This window comes from Canis lupus, chromosome 9, assembly GCF_003254725.2.
Source record: "Canis lupus dingo isolate Sandy chromosome 9, ASM325472v2, whole genome shotgun sequence".
NCBI classification, from domain to species: Eukaryota; Metazoa; Chordata; class Mammalia; order Carnivora; family Canidae; genus Canis; species Canis lupus.
In genome coordinates, this window is record NC_064251.1 from 35,541,368 (window position 1) to 35,564,948 (window position 23,581).

A 23,581-nucleotide genomic window follows, 5' to 3' on the forward strand; every position below is an offset into this window, starting at 1 on the left:
CCCAGAGCCTTAAAAGTTTTGCTATCTAAATAGATGAGCAGTCTTTGTGCTTCCTTATATCACAAGGTTGGAAAAGCCGTCTCCATTCTTAGCCATCCTGTGTGGGCAGGTTCCCAGTCCGGCGTTTGCTGTAATTATGATTACAAAGCAATTTCTATTTGTATAGACCTTTTTTCCTCTTTCTTTTTTTTTTTTTTTTTTTTTTTTTTTTTAAATTATTTATTTATTTATGATAGTCACACAAAGAGAGAGAGAGGCAGAGACATAGGCAGAGGGAGAAGCAGGCTCCATGCACCGGGAGCCCGATGTGGGATTTGATCCCGGGTCTCCAGGATCGTGCCCTGGGCCAAAGGCAGGCACCAAACCGCTGCGCCACCCAGGGATCCCTTTTTTCCTCTTTCAAAGCACTTTCACACGTTAAATTTTACTTGATCTTCATAACCCTATGAAATATTTAGAGCTAAAGTGGCATTAGCCACATTGGGGCAGGTGGGGCTGGGGGCATTTTTAAATTCACTTTTTAAATTTCTATGGGTTTAAGGTACTGTGGGAAAGAGACAATGCTAATGACAGTCTTCTCCCTCTAGGAGCTCGGAGTCTTCTTAGAAGTAATAATACATATATGAAGGTAACTACAATGTAAGGTGAAGTCTAGCTAAGAAAAGAACTGGGGAGGCAGCCCCGGTGGCTGGTGGCTCAGTGGTTTAGCGCCGCCTTCAGCCTAAGGTGTGATCCTGGAGCCCCGGGATCAAGTCGGCTTCTCCCTCTGCCTGTGTCTCTGCCTCTCTCTCTCTCTCTGTCTCTCATGAATAAATAAAACTTAAAAAAAAAAAAAAAAGACTGAGGAGAGGATGAAAATGGCTGACTAGGAAGGATCAGGAAAGGTTTCATGAGGATGTGGTATTTGAATTGCCAGCTAGAGTAGGGAAAGGGAAGGTAGTTCAACCAGAGAAAGCCTTCTGAGACAGCAGGAAAGCACAAGTGGGAGAGCTCTGTGTTTGGTGGGGAGAAGAGAGCCACCTAAAGTCAGTCCACCCACCCGTTATTCTTAGCCCCATTTTGTATCCTTTAAAGCACCTGCATAACTCACAAGTAGTTTATCTGTTTTCTAGTTTTTGCTCTTCCTCCACTAGAACATAAGCCCTGTAAGGGCAGGCACCGTCGTGCTCTCCATTGTTCACCGTTGGCCTGGCACTTGGTAAGCTCACAGTGTTTGCTGCGTGAATGTTGCAGTGGTCTAGGTGAAATCGCAGTGGAGAAGCAGACAGGGGAGGCTACCTGAGTCGACATACCAGGTTACTAGGCGAGGCCAGAGTAAAGGAGGTGGAGAAGTCAAGAAGGAACCCGAGAAGACAACAGTGCTGATCCATCACCAAGCCAGGAATACAGGAGGAGGTGCAAGTTTGAGAGAGAGAAATGATGGTCTGTTCCAAACATGCAGAGGGAAGGTACTGCCCAGCATGGGTCTGTATCTCAAGGTTTCTTTTTTATTTTTTTAAGATTTTATTTATTTATTCATGAGAGACACAGAGAGCGAGGCAGAGACACAGGCAGAAGAAGCAGGCTTCCTGTGAGGAGCTTGATGTGGAACTTGATCCCAAGAGTCCAGGATCATGACCTGAGCCAAAGGCAGACGTTCAACCACTGGGCCACCCAGGTGCCCCTATCTCAGGATTTCTAACTCCTAAACAGGTGAGTGTGTTATCCATTATACCTCTTTGTGACTTGTCAGAGAATAAACTGGAATTCTTTTTTCAGAGAATTCTCTAGAGTAATATGTCCCTTATACTTTCCTGTAAGTGATCATCTAAGCCTTATTGTTATGTAGCACTGTTCTTGAAAAGATGCATTGTAACCAGACCTCGGGGCCACAGGAAACTGCTTTAAAATTCCTCACCCCAGTTGTATCCTGCTTGCTTAATGAATGGTTCCTCCCTATGAGAACTGGGAGGATGCTAGTTCCTGGATAGATTGTCTTTATAAGGAGAAAAGTTTGGCAATGTGATTTCCTGTATATTTCTACTGGAGTCCAAGATTCCAGGAGTGCTAGCCTAGACAGCAGTGGCAGCCACCTAGAGCCCAGATGTCATGAGTATTCCCAAGAAAGTATGAGGGCATCCTCCCAACTGCCTTTGCCAAGCCAAAAGGCAGAATCATGGCTTTATTACACCTTCTAGAGCATGTGGTCAAGGCGGCTTTCCATTTGGCTGCTTTGGTGCTGGGGTTGTTTACATGTTTCAATAAATGAGTTACGCTTATTGAAGTTGGCTGGCTAGGAGTTCAGAATAAATGACATATGACCACAATTATACCACTCACCAGGAGCGGGAGAGTTCAGAAGAAGAGATCTACTTGTGTATGATCCTTTGGTGGAGAAGAGAGGTACAAAACTTGAGTATTCCGATCTTAGGTGGGTGTGCAGTTTTTGAAGCCTGGGAGAATTGGGGTGTCACTGTTCCTGGCTTTCTGATGGTATCAGACATAATGAGATGCCAATCTAGTAAAAGCATGTATGTAGGAGTGCTTTGCACAATTTCAGAAGAGAAAAAGGAAGCTGAAAATAGTGGTTTTAGAAAAATGTAGAGCCTCTAGTCAAATTTTCAGATGCTCTACATATCCTTCTTCAAACATAATCCATTGGAACATAAAAGACATCCCTGCTCTTTGCAAGGAGGAAGTAAAAAGTTCTTTCATACAGAGATGCCTGGCTGGCTCTGGTCAGTAGAGCATCTTTTGATCTTGGGGTTGTGATTTCGAACACCATGTTGGGTGTAGAAATTACTTTTAAAGACAAAAAATGTCTCGGGGCGCCTGGTTAGGCTCAGTCTGTTAAGCATCTGCCTTCAAGTCAGGTCATGATCTAGGGGTCCTGGGATCGAACCCCGTGTTGGACTCCCTGAGAGCCTACTTCTCCCTCTGCCTCTTCCCTTGCTTGTGCTTATGCTCTGTTGAATAAATAAATAAAATCTTAAAGACCAAAAATGTCTCAAGAAACTACGTAAGGGGTGTCTAGCTGTAAGTGGAGCATGTGACTCTTGATTTCAGGGTTGTGGGTTCAAGCCCACTTGGATACAGTGATTACTTAAAATTTTTTAAAAATTAGGGCAGCCCAGGTGGCTTAGCGGTTTAGCGCCGCCTTTGGCCCAGGATGTGATCCTGGAGACCTGGGATCGAGTTCCACGTCAGGCTCCCTGCATGGAGCCTGCTTCTCCCTCTGCCTCTCTCTCTCTCTCTCTCTCTCTCTCTCAAATGAATAAATTAAAAAAAGATTTTTTTTTAATTGTAAAAAGTTCTTTCATATACAAAAGCTACCCTACATTTTAGGGTGCTTTTTAGGCTGCTCCCAGACTGTGTGTGTATGTGAGATATACTTACTAGTCTTCCCTGCAGTAGGCAGTGTGTTCATTAGAAGGACATGTTGATATAGTAGGACTCCAAAGTTAGTCCTTCATTTCCCCCTTCCTCCTGTTTGTTCCCTGAACATACATGGAGCATCCTGTAATTTCTACACCTATTTATGTGATAGTTTACAGAACAATGATGCTGCTTACTACTTCCACTGCTTGTTACTGCCTTCTGATTCGTTTAACTTATTCCTCCATTCTTCAAACTGTCTCCAGTTGTTAATACCCTTTTAAAAATCATTTGGATTATTTTATCTTTACACTTTTTTTTAAGATTTATTTTTATTATTTATTCATACAGAGAGACACAGAGAGAGGCAGAGACCTAGGCAGAGGGAGAAGTAGGCTTCCCACAGGGAGCCCAATGTGGGACTCGATCCCCAATCCCAGGATCATACCCTGAGCGGAAGGCAGACGCTCAACCAATGAGCCACCCAAGCATTCCCTTTACGATGGGTGTTTTTTTTTTTTTAAGATTTTATTTATTTATTCATGAGCGACACAGAGAGAGAGATAGAGGCAGAGACACAGGCAGAGGGAGAAGCAGGCTCCACGCAGGGAACCCGATGTGGGACTCGATCCCAGGTCTCCAGGATCACACCCTGGGCTGAAGGCGGCGCTAAACCGCTGAGCCACCAGGGCTGCCCTACACTGGGTTTTTAAAGCTTTGTTTAAAATAAAAATATGCTGGGTGCCTGGGTGGCTTAGTTGGAAGAGCATGCGACTCTTGATCTCATGGTCATGAGTTTGAGCCCTACACTGGGCAAAGAGTTTACTTAAAAATATATATATTTATATGCAGAAGAAATGAATAATATAAAAAGGAAATCTTCTGAGACTGGTACTCCCCCAAAGAAATTACTATGAGATTTAATATGTATCCTTTCAAAAATGCTCTGAGCTCCCCATTTTTCATGGTATTGGGAGCCTGGGAGAAGGGGCAAAGCAGGGGCAGCCAGGATCACTGGGTCACCTCTCAGTATCTTCAGGTTAGTGATAGACCGCTCCATCCCTGTCTGAACAAAATTAAACAGAACCATATAGACAAATCTGTGTGGTTTTCATAACATTTAACAGCCATTTCTGTTTGTTTTGGCTACTGCAGCATAAGTAAAGGGAACAGGGGGAGTGGCCAAACTTTAGTAGTCTTGGAATTCCGGGACCAGGAGTTTAGATTTTAGGCAAGGACTTACAAAGGCATTTCTTCATTCTCAATATATTGAGTTTATATTGTCTTAAATGGGTCTTTTGTATAAGATGGCTCAGAGACAAAAAAATTTTTTGAAGATTTTATTTATGGGGCACCTGGGTGATTCAGTTAAGCGTCTGCCTTCTGCTCAGGTCATGATCTCAGGGTCCTGGGATGGAGCCCCGCATCAGGCTCCCTGCTCAGGGGAGAGCCTGGTTCTCTGACAGAGCAAGAGAGAGAGGGAGAGGGAGAGAGAATGAGAGTAGAAGAGGCAGAGGGGCTTGATCCCAGAACCCTGGGATCAGGCCCTGAGCTGAAGGCAGATGCTTAACCAACTGAGCCACCCAGGCACCCCAAGGCAGTGTTTTTTAGACATTTATATTAATCTATAATCTCTACTATGAACCAGATATATGCTTTGCAGCAAAGAATTTACCAAATGGTGAACTCCTTAAGGACAGAGGCCAGGTTTAACTTTTTTTTTTTTAAGATTTTATTTATTTATTCATGAGAGAGAGAGAGAGAGAGGCAGAGACACAGGCAGAGGGAGAAGCAAGCTCCATGCGGGGAGCCCTACATGGGACTTGATCCTGGGTCTCCAGGATTAGACCCTGGGCCGAAGGCAGGCGCCAAACGGCTGAGCCACCCAGGGATCCCCTAACTCATTTTTTAAATCTGCCTATCCTGGCACTGTCTCTCCTTGCAGGTGATTAATGGATGTTTGTTGAATTAAGCTCACATCCTGCCTTTTTCATACCGTTTACATGAGTGGAGCTTAAGCAAAGTCCTTTTTTTTTTTCCCTAAAAGGAAACTTCCATCTTTTGCCTTATGTCATGTTTCTTACTATCATGTTCTCATGACCTCTCACTTAATAAGGATCAGCTTTGTTCAACTCCCGTACCTATAGTTCCCAGGCCTTTGCTCCTGAAGTGTCTAGAATAGCCCTGTCCATCAGAAATATAATTCAAGCCATATATCTAACTTAAAAACTTTAGTAGCTACATTTTAAAATGTAAAAAATAAATAAATAAATAAATAAATAAAATGTAAAAAAAAACCACATATACCAATTTGGGTTGTTTTTTGTTTTCTTAAAGATTTTATTTATTCATGAGAGACACACACGCAGAGAGAGAAAGAGGCAGACACATAGGCAGAGGGAGAAGCAGGCTCCATGCAGGGAGCTCAATGTGGGACTTGACCATGGGACCCCAGGATCATACCCTGGGCTGAAGGCAGACACTCAACCGCTGAGCCACCCAGGTGTCCAAAGTATACCAATTTGAATACTAAACTCAGTATGTCCAAAATATCATTTCAACAGCTAATTAAAAATATTTATATTGTACATTATTTTATTCATACCGTCTTCAAAACCCAACATGTATTTTATACTTAAAGCACTAGCTGCACATGGCACCTTACTGGACAGCACAGGTACAGAATCTTTGAATTTTTGTGTACTCACCATGTATATAATTAGATAAGCCATAATAGTGTTCATCTTACTGGCTCCATCATTAGCAAAGGAGATAAATTCAGGTAAGAGAATTATTTACTAGATGACACGTTATTTAGCTTACTGTTTCTTTTTAAGCTATATTCTTAGATTTTTCATCTTTAGGTAAATTCCATAATTCAGAAACCATCAAGTCTTTTTTTTTTTTTTTTTTTTTTTTTAATGCTTGTAAGCTATTCTTTGCTTGTAAGCAATTCTTGGGGCGGGGGGCATCAACCTTCCTTTTTATCTGTTCCTGTCACTGGCTCCCTGGGATCTAAATGATTGGGATTTTCTTTTTTCCCTCTTCTCCCTTAAATGCCATATCTTCTACAACACTGACTCCACACTGTGTTGCCCAGAAACTGGAAATATTTACATTGTTTATCTTAACTTCTTGTGCAAGCATTCTGGCTGGTGGAAAGGGGATTCCATTTATTAATAAGGCGGACATTGCATGATCTGAGACATTTCAGAGTATAAGAGTAGGAAATTATTTAATTAGATATGTAAAGCCAGATTTTTTTAGCTCTCACATCCCCTAAAACCCATAGAAAACAATGTGATCGATACAGATGAGCAAACATCGCTTAAATAATTGATTATTTGCCAAAAATGACAAGTTAGTGAGTAAAGCCATATTTGGTAGGTAGGTTAAAGAACAAGAAAGGGTTGACTGCCAAACTTTGGGCTCATGGGGAGAGAATACTGTGATAGGAACATATGGAGCATGTTTTAAAACAAAATTTTGGACAGGATTTCAAGTGTGATAAACATGGCGGTCAGGAGAAGAATCACTGGTATGCACACTGCAGAAGAGTCTACAGAGCCAGTGAGGAGGTGTTTCAGACAAATTTAAAGCCCAGACCAGAGCTCCCAGTTTGTTGTTCCCTGTACTACATCTTTCCTGTAAAAAAAAGTCAAACATGGACACAGGGAAGATAATAAGTAATAATTAGGAAGCTAGGATTGGAGCATCAGGACATTCAGAGAAACTCAGCTACACTGTAAGGTTTTTCATTTAGACTATGTGGTATTAACCTCTACATCCTTAATATCTAGGTCAGTGCCTGGCACAGACTAGATATTGATTGAATGAATGAACTGAGAACAGTGAATTGTGGATACATTCACTAAGATCTAAGTAACAAAGGAGAAAGATGTTGCAGATTGGATAGTGTTGGCAGGGGCAAAGCTAGAAGCAAGAGGGAATGAATGGGACCAAACATGTTCTACAGCTTAAAGAACTCTTGACAAAAGCACAAATGAGGGCAGCCTGGGTGGCTCAGTGGTTTAGCGCCGCCTTCAGCCCAGGCCTGATCCTGGAGTCTTGGGATTGAGTCCTGTGTTGGGCTCCCTGTATGGAGCCTGCTTTTCCCTCTGCCTGTGTCTCTGCTTCCCTCTCTCTCTCTGTCTCTCTCAAGAATAAATAAATAAAACCTTAAAAAAAAAAAAAAAAAAAGCACAAATGAAGGAGTGTGAAAAGACTTGAAAATAAGTAGTTTGATTTTATACTTACTGCCTAGCAGGGGTACATCCCAGGTCTGTGGGATAATGTGAGTGAAAAACATAGTACTCCAGTTACCCAGTAATCTAATATATTGCAAGATCAAAGCTTCTGGGTCTATCTGCCCAGGAAGTTATGATTCTAATGTTGTCCTGACTGGCCGTTTTCTCTACACAGAGTACATTTTCAGTGACATCCCTTATCTTGAAGCTTTGGCATCAGCTTTTTTGGTGGTTTTTTTTTTTTTTTTTAATTTTATTCATTTACTCATGAGAAACACACACACACAGAGAGAGAGAGAGAGAGGCAGAGACACAGGCAGAGGGAGAAGCAAGCTCCCTGCAGGGAGCCCAATGTGGGACTTGATCCCAGGATCCCAGGATCACGACCTGAGCCAAAGGCAGACACCCAACCGACTGAGCCACCCAGGTGCGCTAATTTTTAAGTTAAAATCACAACTCTAATAGCAAAAATTTTTTGTTACTCCAAACAGACCAAAACAACTTTTCCATGGAAATGTTTAAAACAAGTCTGCAAATATTTAGGTATCTACACGCATCAAATAATGCACTTGTGTTGTGGATCATAAAAAAGGCTCTATTTGGGGGGATCCCTGGGTGGCTCAGTGGTTTAGCATCTGCCTTCCGGCTCAGGGCGTGATCCTGGAGACCCTGGGATTGAGTCCCACATCGGGCTCCCTGCATGGAGCCTGCTTCTCCCTCTGCCTGTGACTCTGCCTCTCTCTCTCTCTGTGTCTGTCATGAATAAATAAATAAAATCTTAAAAAAGAAAAAGGCTCTATTCGTATAAGTGAATAGACCCAGAGCTGTGTCTAATTGGGGCTTTCTTCTAATATTCACCTGCCATTGACTCCATGAGTTACCAAATTAGAAATAAACTTGTCCCTTTGGTACCTCATGAATTCCTTTCTTAAATATAAAATGATTTATACTGGGATGCCTGGGTGGCTCAGTGGTTGAGTGTCTGCCTTTGCCTCAAGTCGTGGTCCTGGGATTGAATTCTGCATCGGGCTCCTCATGGGGAGCCTGCTTCTCCCTCTGCCTGTGTTTCCGCCTCTGTGTGTTTCATGAATAAATAGATAAATAAAATCTTAATAAAATGATTTAATACTTATGACTTTCTTTTTTTTTAATTTTTATTTATTTATGATAGTCACGGAGAGAGAGAGAGAGAGAGAGAGAGAGAGAGGCAGAGACACAGGCAGAGGGAGAAGCAGGCTCCATGCACCGGGAGCCCGATGTGGGATTCGATCCCAGGTCTCCAGGACCGCGCCCTGGGCCAAAGGCAGGCACCAAACCGCTGCGCCACCCAGGGATCCCTACTTATGACTTTCTTTTTTTTTTTTTTTTTTTTTAATTTTTATTTATTTATGATAGTCACACAGAGAGAGAGAGAGAGAGAGAGAGAGAGGGGCAGAGACACAGGCAGAGGGAGAAGCAGGCTCCATGCACCGGGAGCCTGATGTGGGATTCGATCCCGGGTCTCCGGGATCGCGCCCCGGGCCAAAGGCAGGCGCCAAACCGCTGCGCCACCCAGGGATCCCTACTTATGACTTTCTTTAAGCTTCACTTCTAGCAGATACCTCAGAATCAGCTTAACCCCTGGTGAGCTCCAGATCTTCATTAATGCTGGTTCAGTTTGGGAAATTATTTCAGTCTTTGGATGTTTCAATGTAAAACAGTTATTTTTAACTTTATTTTGTAAAAATAATTATCTGAGTATTTTTCAAGTATACTTGTGTTAACAAAGTACAGCACAGGGGTGTGCCTTTTAGTGGTTGAACAGACCACTTTTACATTCCTTAGAAATAAGATATGGCTCAGAATTTTAATCATAGCAACAGTTGATAAGAAAAACAGCAAAAAAGTAATCATTTCCATATGGAAAGAAAAGAAAGAAACCAGTGAAGCTGTGAACTGTCATTTTTCCATATAAAAATAAATCACCACTGGTAGATTTGGCAGAAGGGGCAAATGCTCCTATTTGTTTCCTATTTTACATTTATTAATACACTGCATGTGATGTATTTTACAGAAGTACACAATTACCCTCAAACTCAGTTGCCAATTTCCAAGTGTGCTTTGTCCTTCTGAGTGAGACTCACATCTCTATGTGTCAGTTTCATCAAGGACAATATTTCCTTGGTGATAATTTTCTCAATTTCATGAAATTCTGGTGAAATCTCTTACCCCTTTTACTGATGAGCACAGTTTCCACACCAGCTGAATACCTTTAAGTAATCTGAAAGCACTAGTTGAATAAAAAGTTTCTCTGTTCTTGCATTTCAAGATCTCAGAGAAAAACTGATCCAATTTTCTGATGCCTAGAAAATTTAAGAAAAGCAAACATTTACTTACTTTTTTTTAAACTTACTTTTGTATGTAAGCATGATATACATTTATTTATTTTTATTTTTTATTTTTATTTATTTATGATAGTCACACAGAGAGAGAGAGAGAGAGAGGCAGAGACACAGGCAAAGGGAGAAGCAGGCTCCATGCACCGGGAGCCCGATGTGGGATTCGATCCCGGGTCTCCAGGATCACGCCCTGGGCCAAAGGCAGGCGCCAAACCGTTGCGCCATCCAGGGATCCCATGATATACATTTATTAACAAAATCTGAGATCTCTTTTTAAATAGCTGCTTCAAGTGGAAAATCTGTTAGAGAATAAAATATTCGAGGTATTTATAAATCTAGCATTTGACAATTGCTCCCCCCTGTGGTTCAAAGCACTCACTTCAATTAAAAGCAGAACTGCAATTTCTTAGCTTCAAATTGTGTGGTGAAAGTTTAGCTGTTATTTTAGTGAATCCTTTTTGGAATAAAAAAGGGAAGACTTAGAAACATGGGGACAAAACAGAATATTCCCTTTTTTTTGCATACTTCCAGAGTTCCAACATCTCAGCAAAATGTTTCCAAATTTCTTTACAGGAGCACCAATTTCTTTCTTACAAATGAAAATATCAAGTAGACATTTTCATTGAAAACATGATGATGTCTCTGTTTAAAAGGTTTTCCTCCTTTTCTGTGGTCATAGTAAGCCAAAGAAAATGGCATTTGACTTTGTTCCTTTAAGGTAGAGATATGAAAACCTTTCAGAGAAAGTACTATTAAAAATATTTTAGCCTGAAAATGACTTAAGGTACTTTTTCTCCTTTGTTCAAGATTAGAGGTTGCAGTAACTGGCCACAACCTGTTCTAACAAAGTGAAACTGTCCAAAAAGTCCTCTTCTTCGATTCCAAATTTTGTGTACTGATGAATGTAGGCTCTGGTGAAAGAAACAGAAAATGTAAAATATAAGATTCTCAGGCAAATGAATAACTCTTAAAATCAAACAATAAATAGAACTTTCGTAGATCCGAATATTTGAAGATGGCAGATTCTCTTAAATGTTTTTTTTTTTTTTTAAGATTTTATTTATTTATTCATGAGAGACGCAGAGGGAGAAGCAGGCTCCCTGCAGGGAGCCCAATGTGGGACTCCATCCCGGGTCTCCAGGATCACGCCCTGGGCCGAAGGCGCCAAACCGCTGAGCCACCCAGGGATCCCCATCTTAAATGTTTTATATTTGCTTTAATGTTTATTCCAAAGAGTCACAGACTGTGAAAGTTTATGTCAAGCTTCCTGTCTTTTTTAGTGTCCAAGAGAGTGACAGTAAGAAGCACATGGGAAGGGGCACCTGTGGCTCAGTGGTTGAGCATCTGCCTTTGGCTCAGGTTGTGATCCCAGGATCCTGGGATCGACTCCTGCATCAGGATCCTTGTGGGGAGCCTGCTTCTCCTTCTGCCTAAGTCTCTGCCTCTCTCTCTTTGTCTCTCATGAATAAATAAATAAATAAAATCTAAAAAAAAAAAAAAAAAAAAAGCAGCACACAGGAAAAAAAAGCACATTCAGATTTGGTTATCAAACCCAGCACACATTCAACACTCTACAGAGATGACTGGCATCAATATAAACTCTTAAAAAGTACCCAAGAAATTTTACCCAAGCCTTGAAACTGCAGAAACATTCATCCAGTTCTAGGAATGAAGTGAAGTCTCTCAAGGATTTTACTTAATTTGCAGTTATGCTAGGTAGCCCTTTTAATACCCTGTACCCCCAAAATGTTCTGAGGCAGGAAAAATCATATTAAAAAGAATATCAAGGGCAGACATGGATTAAATTGAGGTAAGAAGGCCTGCTGCCATTTAATGGGAGTGGGAAGAGAACGATACTAGGAAAGGGCAGTCCTGGGAGTGCGGGCTTATGAAACGGTCATGAGCAGGGGCCCTTGGGAATCCTGGCTAATCATAGAGGCCTTGCCCATTGATATGAGGAATTTTCCTTTGACAATAAGTAATTGCGGCCAAGGTCAGAAAATCTGATAACACATTTCTTAGTACCAAGTAGACATTTCTTAGAAGCAGATGGAGTTGAACTCACAATATTTCTTGCTGAACAAGATCAGGATCTCTTCCATTCTTCCAAGGATCTTATTTTAGAAAACTATTTTATTGTCCAGCCTTGTAATGAAATTTCTACTTTCATTTCATTCAGAAACAAATCCTCGGGGATCCCTGGGTGGCGCAGCGGTTTAGCGCCTGCCTTTGGCCCAGGGCGCGATCCTGGAGACCCGGGATCGAATCCCACGTCGGGCTCCCGGTGCATGGAGCCTGCTTCTCCCTCTGCCTATGTGTCTGCCTCTCTCTCTCTCTGACTATCATAAATAAATAAAAATTTTAAAAAAATCCTCTAGTCAATTAACAGCACTGTAGTAAGTAATTTTACATGATTATCTCATTTAATCATCATTGCATATCCTCAGTGTAAACCCACTGTGCAGATAAAAAAATGACACCTGAAGTAACATGATCCAGTTTCACACCTATATAGTGGTAGCCACGATTATTCCAGGCTGCAGGTTGAATGTGTTCCCCCAAAATTCATACATTCAAATCCTAACCCCCAAAGTGATGATATTAGGAAGTAAGGCCTTTGGAAGGTGATTCGGTCATGAGGGTGGAGCCCTCATGAATAGGTTTAGTACCCTTTTAAAAGAGGTTCTTTGCCCATTTGGCCATTTGAGGGCACAAGGAAAAGACACCGCCTATGAACCAGGAAGTAGGTTTTCATCACACATGGAATCTGCCAGCACCTTCATCTTGGGCTTCCTAGCTTCCAGAATTCCTGAGAAATAAATTTCTGTTGTTTATAAGATACTCGGTCTGGGCTATTTTTGTTATAGCAAACCAAACAGACCAAGACATTCCAGATCCTGCCTTGTATTTTAAGATATTATCTGCCTAAGGTTAGAAAGGTTTGTAGATTTTTTTACTTACTTTGAAGCAAACATATTCCAGGCTTTGCCCACAATTGTATCAAGTGGTTTTAGTAAGAACTGGCTATTGCTGACCAATGCTGCAGACTTCTCATATTTGCTAAAGGCTCGCTGGGTTTTCCACACATTGAAAGCATCAATAGGCTCCAACCAAGAAGTATAGAGAGCTGGATCTTTAAATCCTCCTAGAGTAAGACAACATAAGCCATTGTTTATATCATAAATAATTAATTTTGGAAACAAATTAATAAACAGGTATTTTTTTATTCATTTCACCAGAAATCTCCTTTAAAAAATATTTTATTTATTCATGAGAGACATAGAGAGAGAGGCAGATATATAGGCAGAGAGAGAAGCAGGCTCCATGCAGGGAGCCCGATGTGGGACTCGATCCCTGTTTTGCCTTTTAAAATTAGCTTTATATCGCTTTTGGGTAGATAATTCATACTCATTTTAAGAAAAAAAAAACAATTCGGGGATCCCTGGGTAGCTCAGCGGTTTAGTGCCTGCCTTTGGCCCAGGGCATGATCCTGGAGTCCTGGGATCAAGTCCCACACCGGGCTCCCTGCATGAAGCCTGCTTCTCCCTCTGCCTGTGTCTCTGCCTCTCATGAATAAAATCTTTTAAAAAAAGGAAAAGAGAGAAAACAATTCGTATCATTCAGAAAAGTATTAAGAAGAAAATTTAATGGATGAAAGACCCAAATGTGAAAAAGAAAACCATCAAAATTCAAGAGGAGAACACAGGCAACAACTTCTTTGACCTCAGCTATAACAACTTCTTACTAGATACGTCTTTAAAGGCAAGGGACACAAAAGCAAGAAATGAACTATTTGGACTTTATCGAGATAAAAATTCTACACAGCAAAAGAAACAACAAAACTGAAAGGCAACCTTCAGAATGAGAGAAGATGTTTGTAAATGACATATCTGATAAAGGGTTAGCATCCAAAATGTATGAAGAACTAATCAAACTCAACACCCAAGAAACAAATAATCCAGTTAAAAATGGGCAGGAGATGTGAATAGATATTTTTCCAAAAAAAGACATCCCAATGGCCAACAGGCACATGAAAAGATGCTCAACATCACTCATCATCAGGGAAATAGGAATCAAAACTACAATGAAATACTACCTCACATCAGTCAGAATGGCTAATATCAACAACACAAAGAACAGCAGATGTTGGTGAGGATGTGAGGAAAGGGGAACCCTCTTAGACTGCTGGTGGGAGTGCAATTGGTGCAGCCACTGTGGAAAACAGTTTCCTCAAAAAGTTAAAAATGGAACTACTCCACAACCCAGCAATTGCGCTATTAGGTATTTACCCATGGATAAAAAAATACTGATTCAAAGGGATACATGCACCTTGATATTTATAGCTGCATTATCAACACTAGCCAAATTATGGAAAGAGACCAAATGGCCATCTATGTGAATGGATAAAGAAGTTGTGGTATACAGGGGTGTCTGTGTGGTTCAATTGGTTGAGTGTCCAACTCTTGATTTCCACACAGGTCATGATCCCTGGGTCCTGGAACGAGCCCTGTATTGGGCTCCCTTCTCAGTGGGGAGAGTGCTTCAGGATTTTTTTCTCTCCCTATGCCCCTCCCCAAGCTTATGCTTTCACTCTCTCTCTCTGAAATAAATAAAATCTTAAAAAAAAAGAGAGAGAGAGAGAGAGAGAAAAGAGAGAGAGAAGTTGTGTTATTCATATATGATGGAACATAACTTAGTCATGAAACAGAATGAAATCTTGTCATTGGCAATGACGTGGATTTCACTTAGCATAAGCGAAGTCACCGAGAGAAAGACAAATAGCATATGATTTTACTCTTATATGGAATCTAAGAAACAAAATGGACAAACACAGGAGGAAAAAGAAAGAAGTAAACCGTAAAACAGACGTAACTACAGAGAACAAACTGTTGCCGGAGGGGAGGTGGGTGAGGGGATGGGTTCAATGGGTATTAAGTGATGATGGGTATTAAGGAGGGTACTTGTGAGGAGCATTGGGCCTTGTACGTAAGTGATGAATCACTAAATCCTACACATGAAACTAGTACTATACTATATGTTAACTAACCAGAATTTTTTTTTTCAGATTTTATTTATTTATTCATGATAGACATAGAGAGAGAGGGGCAGACACACAGGCAGAGGGAGAAGCAGGCTCCATGCCAGGAGCCCAACGTGGGACTCGATCCGGTGACTCCAGGATTGTGCCCCAGGCCAAAGGCAGGCACTAAATCACTGAGCCACCCAGGGATCCCACTAACCAGAATTTAAAATAAAAACTTAAACAAACAAAGAAGAAAATTTAAAAGTCAACTGAACATCTGAAATGTCACCACCCATAGAAGACCATGAACATTTTGCTGACCCTCTTGTGTATGTAATTTTATACAAACACTGTTCTGTAATTTGCATTTTCATTCACCAATATGTTGTGAATCTATTTTCCATGTCAATAAGTATCACTCATATTTAAAGTTTTATTACATGAATATACTATAATTTATCACATTTCCTACTATTGAGCATTTAGGTTGTTTCTGCATTTTTGTGTGTAAGACATTGCAGTGAATATCTTTGTAAGAATACCTCTCTGTACCTATGTCATTTTCTGTGAGTAAATTTTTGGAAGTTTGATTACTTTATATATTCTCTTATTATTTCTCTTAATTTAAAATCTAAAATGAAGAATATGAAAAAAATATTCTGAAGAAGGAAAAACTATACCAATTAACACACTTGAAATGATCTCCTTTTTTTTTCAGCCGAAAGGTCTCACATTTATTACTGAAGCAACCCACTGGAGTAGAGGCATAGTAACAAGAAAAAATCATTTCCCTGATAAAACATGTCTATTGGCTAGGTAGGAGGGATGATTACAAAGTGATAAGATAGGAACATGTGATCTTCATGCAGCTTAAATATGTGTGCCATCTCATGATGTGTAATGCCTTATAGACCCAGCTTGGTTCTTCTCTAGTGACTGACTCCTCCTGGAGTTATACCTGATTTTATTTATTTATGGGTAGCCCGGGTGGCTCAGCGGTTTAGCGCCTGCTTTTGGCCCAGGGTGTGATCCTGGATACCCAGGATCGAGTCCCACATCGAGCTCCCTGCATGGAGCCTGCTTCTCCCTCTGCCTGTGTCTCTGCCTCTCTCTCTGTCTCTCATGAATAAATAAAATCTTTAAAAAAAATTATTTATTTATTCATAAGTAAATGAGCACGCTGTGTTCAACGTGGAGTCTTCTTGAGATTCTGTCCCTCTGCCTCTCCCTGACACTTGCATGGGCACTCTCTCTCTCAAATAGATAAATAAATCTCTAAAAAAAGAAAGAAAATCATCAAATAAAGATAAGGCAAGCCTGCAGATCTGCCATAGAAATGCAAAGCTGATAAAAGTTCTGTTCTTTGAACTTCCTGAAAATTTTTATAACAAAATGCTGTCACAGAGATCACTAGTTGTGCTACATTACCTGTTCTCCCCTTCTTTAGTGACAAAACCCTCAAATTTTAATTGTGGTCATGGCCACCCCTGCAGCTAGGTGTAGCACATGAGTCAGTCCCAATCAAAGGTATATAAACACTAGTGTGGTGTGCAACCCTAGCAGGAGGAGAGCAGCATGCCCTCTTTTGCTCATTCCTATGTGATTTGATAGCTAAAGCTCAAACAGATGTCTTGGACTATAAGGAGGAAGCCGTAAGGCCAGTACAGTAAGAACAGTAAGGTTTAGAAAAAAGAATTAAACTCATATCTCTTTTCAATCACATCTGGTTTTAGTGTCCAGTCACATACCAATATAATGGTTATATTTTGCCACTAAAACACATAATTATTATTTTCCTTTCTTTAAAAATAAATTTAGGGGGATGCCTGGGTGACAGTGGGTTAAGCGTCTGCCTTTGGCTCAGGTCATGATCCCAGGGTCTCTGCAGGGAGCCTGCTTCTCCCTCTCTCTCTTTCTGTCAAATAAATAAATAAAATCTTTAAAAAAATAAATTCAGAGACTTCCTTTTTTTTTTTTTTTAAAGACTTTATTTATTCATGAGAGACAGAGAGAGAAAGGCAGAGACATAGGCAGAGGAGAAGCAGGCTCCCTGCAGGGAGCTTGATGTGGGACTTAATCCTGGAACTCCAGGATCATGCCCTGGCCCTGAGCTGAATGCAGACACTCAACCACTAAGCCACCCAGGCATCCCTGGAGACTTCCTTTTAAAAAAAAAAGAAATGTTACCATGTACATGTACAAAATGTATATATTAATTTCATCTTCGAACACCAATTAAAAAAAAAAAATTTCATCTTAATTTCTGCTTACCCAGATCCGCACTGTGTACATCTTTCCCACGAAGGATGACCAAGTTAGCAATGGAAGTGTTAAAATGAAGCTCCCTGTTGAGAGACACTTTACCAAGAGTAGGAAGTCCTGGTAAAGGAGGCCGTACCTGCCAATTAATACCTGCCAATGGAAAAAAAGCAAGAGACTTTATAAATAGCTCTGAGCAAGAAGAGAAAAATATATTATAGTATGTTTATTTTACATAAAATTTTATTTAGTAAGTAAAAGTTGCTTTTTTCTACTAAATGTTTAAAAATTCTTATCTGGTTTACCTGAAATGATTCCAACTATCCAATCCTGAGAAAGGCATAAATTATTCTTTGTAGAGTATTAAATGACGGTGATAGATACATACAATGGAATTCTCTTCACCAAAAAAACAGAAATTACTGATAAATATAACAAACAACATGGATAAATCTCAAAAGTGTTATGCTAAGTGAAACAAGCTTGACTCAAAAAATTATGTACCATATGATTCCATTTATAGGACATTCTAGAAAAGGCAAAACCATAGGAAAAAAATTCAGATCAGTAGTTCCTGGGGGCTGGAGTTGAGGGGAAAAGAGTGCCTACAGATGAGTATGAATAATGATCCTCCATCATTTTGGGATGATGGAAATCCTCTATCTCAATTGTAATGGAGGTTACACATTATAGAAGTTTGTTAAAATTCATAGAACCATACACCAGAAAGGGTGAACCTTACTCTATATGCCTGTGCAAACAAACAGGACACATACAAAAATGTTAGGGATGTACAAACACAAAGCAAAAAGTTTGAAAACTGACCAGTCATATGGAAATATGAAGAAAATCCTCTTAAAGTATATGTCAGATAGGGATAAAATTCAGCACAGAGTAACAGACTGATTTTCAGCAAAAATAGAAACACAAGAAACCAAAAATGTTTGCATGCTGAATTCAATAATAAGACAAGCCAATTTAAAAATCAAAAAGATGTTTGAATGGAAATTTTACCGAAAAAAGATAAACAAATCCAACAAGCACATGAAAAGATGCTCAACATCTTTTGCATTAGGAAAATGCAAACTGAAACCACAAGGAGACACTACTTCACACCCATCAGAAAGGCTATAATCAAGAAGACTAACAATGTCAGGTGTTAGCAAAGATGTGGTGAAGCTGAAACCCTCTTAAACTATGAGAATATAAAATATTGCAGCCACTTTGGAAGGAGTATAGCAGTTCTACAAAATGTTAAACACAGACTCATCCTTTGACCCACCATTACCACTTATAGGTGTATAATCAATAGACTGAAAACATATGTCCACACAAAGACTGAATACAATGTACACAGCAGCAGTATTCATAATAGACACAAAGTGAAAACAAGCTAAATGTCCACCAGCTGTTGGACATCTGAACAAAATGTGGTAGAGCCACATAATGAAATACTACTACTCAGCAATACAAAAGAATGAACTACTGATACATCCTATGTCATGGATGAATTTCAAAGACATTAAGTGAAAAAAGGTCAGACACAAAAGAGTGTATGTTGTATCATTCAATTTACATATGTCCAAAATAGGAAAATCTATAGAAAAAGAAAACATACAAGTGGTTGACACTAGGAATAAAAAATGGGAATTGCCTTAAAATGAACACAAGGATCTTTTTGAAGTGATGGACATGTTCTACAACTAGCTTATGATAACAGTTGTATAACTCTGAAAATTTACTAAAAAATCACTGATTGTACTCTTATCATAGGTGAAGGCTATGGTATATAAGTCACCCAGCAATAAAAATATTTCAATATTTGTGACATGCTGTAAAAGCTATAGTTGTTAGATAATTCATCACTCTATATTAGAAATAAAAGGTAATCAACTCTATCCAAAAGTTTCAAAAATAAATAAAAAGTAAATAAATAAAAGGTTTTTTTTTTTTTTTAAAGATTTTATTTATTTATTCCCTCCATGCAGGGAGCCCGACGTGGGATTCGATCCCCAGACTCCAGGATCACACCTTGGGCCATAGGCAGGCTCTCAATCACTAAGCCACGCAGGCGTCCCACAAGTAAAATTTAAAATGAGAAGAGAAGTAACAAAAAAGACAGTATAAGAAATAAAAACAAATCCTGGGACACCTGGGTGGCTCAGTCAGTTAAGCATCTGCCTTTGGCTCAGGTCATGATCCCAGAGTCCTGGGATCAAGCTCCACATTGGGCTCCCTGCTCCTCAGGGAGCCTGCTTCTCCCTCTCCCTCTGCCTGCTCCTCACTCTGATTGTGCTCTCTCTCTGCCAATAAATAAATAAAATCTTTTAAAAAATAAAAATAAAAACAAATTCCAGATTGGTTAAAACTTAAGTATTAAACATAAAGCTGTAAAAAATACTGGGGAATACTAAAGAATATTTTATATCTGAGGCAAGGCTCAGAATCTATAAAATAAGAAGATATATGGGTTTGCTCACATAAAAATGGAAAACCTCCATATGGAAAAATACCATACAAAAGACAAAAATGATGGACAAAAATATTTGCAATCTATGTAACAAAAATGGTGTATAAATCCATAACATTGTATTTGCTTCCAAGACACCACTGATTATAAGAAAAAAATGTTGTCAAATTATGTCAACTAAATGATTCACTTAGATCATTCAATTTCATTCTTATTGAAAGAGTTCTTTTAGAGTAAATTAGGTTTAGATTTTTAAAAATCCTATCACTCTTTGAGCATCCATAAAAAACACATATAACAAAATAAATTGGTTAAGGTTTTCCAAAAATGTTTTCACATTTAGTGACTTAATTACTTTTTGACTTGGCATTAATGATGCCAATTTTTTTTCACACATTATTATCCTCTGTCTCCAGAGCATTGGTGACATAGTGGGGTTTTTTTTTAAAGATTTTATTTATTTATTCATAAGAGACACAGAATGAGAGGCACAGACATAGGCAGAGGGAGAAGCAGGCTCCTTGTGGGGACCCTGATGTGGTACTCGATCCCTGGGCCCTTGGATCACGCGCTGAGCCAAAGGCAGACACTCAACCACTGAGCCAGGTATCCCAGTGATGTAGCATTCTTTAAGGGAATCCATGGAAACAGTAAGTTGTTGGCTCTTATACTAGCTTTGCTATCAAGTAGAGAACCATCAACGTTTGACTCCTGATTAAGGAATGTGCCTGTTTAGGATGACTGCCTCTTCACTACTCTAGTATAAAACTAAAGATTTATTTTCTGGAGAGGATATGATTGAGGGTCTCTGGTCTGGAGAACCAAGGCAGAGTTAAGGACAAGGTACATACTGAAACCAGAGAGATCTACTAAAACCCATAAAAACCCCTCTTCTTTCACCAGATCACTTGGGCTTTGCCTAAACCTTCACAGCAGAATACCCAACCCAGGAGACAGGCAAAGAGAATATCCAGGATGGCAAATGTACCTTGGTTGTAGAGGGCAAAAAGTCTCGATTGAAGTAGGGCAGATGGCTTTAGGAGAGCTTGCTTGCTTGCTTTCTATTTTTTATTTTTATTATTTTTTTAAGATTTTTTTTAAAGATTTATTTATTTATGATAGACATAGAGAGAGAGAAAGCGAGGCAGAGACACAGGAGGAGGGAGAAGCAGGCTCCACGCCGGGAGCCCAACACGGGACTCGATCCTGGGACTCCAGGATCGCGCCCTGGGCCAAAGGCAGGTGCCAAACCGCTGAGCCACCCAGGGATCCCCCCCCCCTTTTTTAGATTTTATTTATTCATGAGAGACACACAGAGAGAGGCAGAGACACAGGCAGAGGGAGAAGCAGGCTCCATGCAGGGAGCTGGATACAGGACTCGATCCCGGGATTCCAGGATCACACCTTAGGCCAAAGGCAGGCTCTCAACCGCTGAGCCACCCAGGGATCCCCTCTTTCTGTTTTAAAAAGATGTATTTATTTATTTTGAGAGAGAGAGAGAGCGTGCATGAGTGGGGGTGGGAGAGGCAGAGAGAGAATCTCAAGCAGACTCCCCGCTGTGCATGGAGCTCAACATGGGCCTCAGTCTCACAACCCTGTGATCATGACCTGAGCCAAAATCAAGAGTCAGATGCTTAACTGACTGAGCCATCAAGGTGTTCCAAGTAGGCAACTCTTGATCTTGGGGTTGTGATATCAAGCCCCACATTGTGGGTAGAGAAAGAGAGAGAAAAAGAGAAGGAAGGAAGGAAGGAAGGACGGAAGGAAGGAAGGAGGGAAGGAAGGAAGGAAGGAAGGAAGGAAGGAAGGAAGGAAGGAAGGAAGGAAGGAAGGAAGGAAGAAAGGAAATTATAATGTAGCTTGGTTCAGAGAGCCAAGCCTAAAGTCATGAAAAATTATTCACAGGCCTCACACTGTAATCAAGAAACTGCCAGGATGTGCCCTGCTGAATTGTTAAGGGCCAATGACTCCTATGTGCCTTCCATTTCCCCCTTTTTAACGAGGCTATCTACCAGTTATGCTATGCCTATTTAACCGTAGTCTATTGATCGGGGGCAGGAGGGGGGTGTGAGGAACTGTACTCAAAGAACTATACTCAAACAAAAACAAAAAAATCGGGCATCCCTGGGTGGCTCAGTGGTTTGGCGCCTGCCTTCAGCCCAGGGCGTGATCCTGGAGTCCCAGGATCGAGTCCCACATCGGACTCCCTGCGTGGAGCCTGCTTCTCCCTCTGCCTGTGTCTCTGCCTCTCTCTGTCTCTGTATCTCTCATGAATAAATAAATTAAATCTTAAAAAAAAAAAAAAAATCCCCAAAAAACAAAGCACTATACCAAAAAAAAAAAAAAAAAAAGTCTCACCTGAGGAGTGTAAATCTGTACCTGGACCTGGTTTTAGATGACAAGATTCTGGAATTTAACCTGATGTGCTAAAGGGCTTTGGGAGAGGTTAAGCCCATTCTGCATATGGGAAGACATGATTCAGTAGGAGGCAGAAGGTGGATAGTGGTAGCCAGCCTCCAAGATGAGCTCCAATGATCCTTCCCTCCTGGTATACAACCCTTATGTGGTCTCTTCCCACATGGCATAGTGCTTAACAACCTTAATAACCTAAAGGATGATGCAGAAATGATGGCACGTGGGGATCCTAGCTGGCTCAGTTGGTGCAGCATGTGACTCTTGATCTCAGGGTCGTTGAGTTTGAACCCCACATTGGGTGTAAAGATTACTTAAATAAAATTAAAACTAAAAAAAAAAAAAAAAAACAATGGTGTGTGACTTCCAAAGGTAGGTCACAAAAGACATGGTAAATTCTCCTAGTTCCCTCTGGGAACATTCATTCCTTTCGTTGCCAGGACATGTGGAAACAGATACATACCTGGCTGATGGTGATATTAATAGAGTCAATCTTCATAAGGAGCAGCCTAATATATGAGCATTTTTTTAAAAAGATTGATTGATTGATTTATGATAGACATAGAAAGAGAGAGAGGCAGAAACACAGGAGGAGGGAGAAGCAGGCTCCATGCAGGGAGCTCGACGTGGGACTCGATCCCGGGACTCCGGGATAGAGCCCCAGGCCAAAGGCAGGCGCTAAACCGCTGAGCCACCCAGGGATCCCCTATATGAGCATTTTTAAAGCTATTTGCCTCAACCTGGTTCGTGACATAAATATATTTATTCATATATACTCAAATATATGAAAATATTTATATGTTCAAAGCTATATCTATAACTGTGAAAACATGTTGACATTCAAAGTCCTGCATGGGAAAATGACTAAGCGAACTATGGTTTATTGACCTAAGAGAGCTCAGAGCAGCTTGTCTTATACTATACCTGAGGAACACTGTGCTCCTTGAGATGTTAACAGGTATTACTAGAAAAACAGGTACCAAGGCCAAAAAATTTGGTAAGCATTCCTTTAAGATGAAACCTTTCTATTTCTCTCCAAACCTCAAACAACTATAATCTAGTGATAAAGTATATGACTAGTATGTAAAACAGAAGAAATCCATCCACTTTCATAGTATTGAAACCTAAGTTATTGTTATTTGTGGTAAAATATATGCTACTAAAAAAAATCACTGGTAGTAGTGATTTCCATCCAGTTAAACATGACAGACTGAACATACCAGTCTACTATCACTCTCTCCTCAAATCAAACAGGGACTTTTTTTTTTTTAAGATTTTATTTATTTATGAGAGAGAGAGAGAGAACGCACACACAGACACATAGCCAGTGGAGCAGCAGGGACAGGAAGAAGCAGATGGCTCGCTGAGCAGGGAGCCCAATGTGGGGCTTGATCTCAGGACCCTGAGATCAAGATCTGAGCCTAAGGCAGAAGAAAAC

The 23,581-nt window shown here is 40.3% G+C and overlaps 1 protein-coding gene and 1 long non-coding RNA gene across 10 annotated transcripts in view; one reads left to right on the top strand and one right to left on the bottom strand.

Annotated features, from left to right (window-relative positions):
* The first annotated feature begins 390 nt into the window (after positions 1 to 390).
* Positions 391 to 11,486, top strand: LOC125755751 (uncharacterized). The gene is made up of 2 exons (XR_007413011.1): positions 391 to 1,692; positions 2,323 to 11,486. It is a non-coding gene; the product is annotated as an uncharacterized LOC125755751 (long non-coding RNA).
* The window catches only part of TUBD1 (tubulin delta 1), a 31,462-nt gene continuing 17,483 nt past the window's right edge, over positions 9,603 to 23,581 (bottom strand). For 6 of the 9 annotated variants that reach the window (XM_025440659.3, XM_025440658.3, XM_025440662.3 and 3 more), the window contains 4 exons: positions 17,274 to 17,414; positions 12,941 to 13,124; positions 10,815 to 10,890; positions 9,603 to 9,943 (listed from right to left, as the gene is read on the bottom strand). In XM_025440659.3, coding sequence (XP_025296444.1) covers positions 9,905 to 9,943; positions 10,815 to 10,890; positions 12,941 to 13,124; positions 17,274 to 17,414 — 440 coding nt within the window. In that variant the 3' untranslated portion in view covers positions 9,603 to 9,904. Of the gene's footprint in view, positions 10,891 to 12,940; positions 13,125 to 17,273; positions 17,415 to 23,581 lie in introns of all 9 variants that reach the window. The other 3 variants (XM_025440663.3, XM_025440660.3, XM_025440661.3) reach the window with 2 other exon arrangements.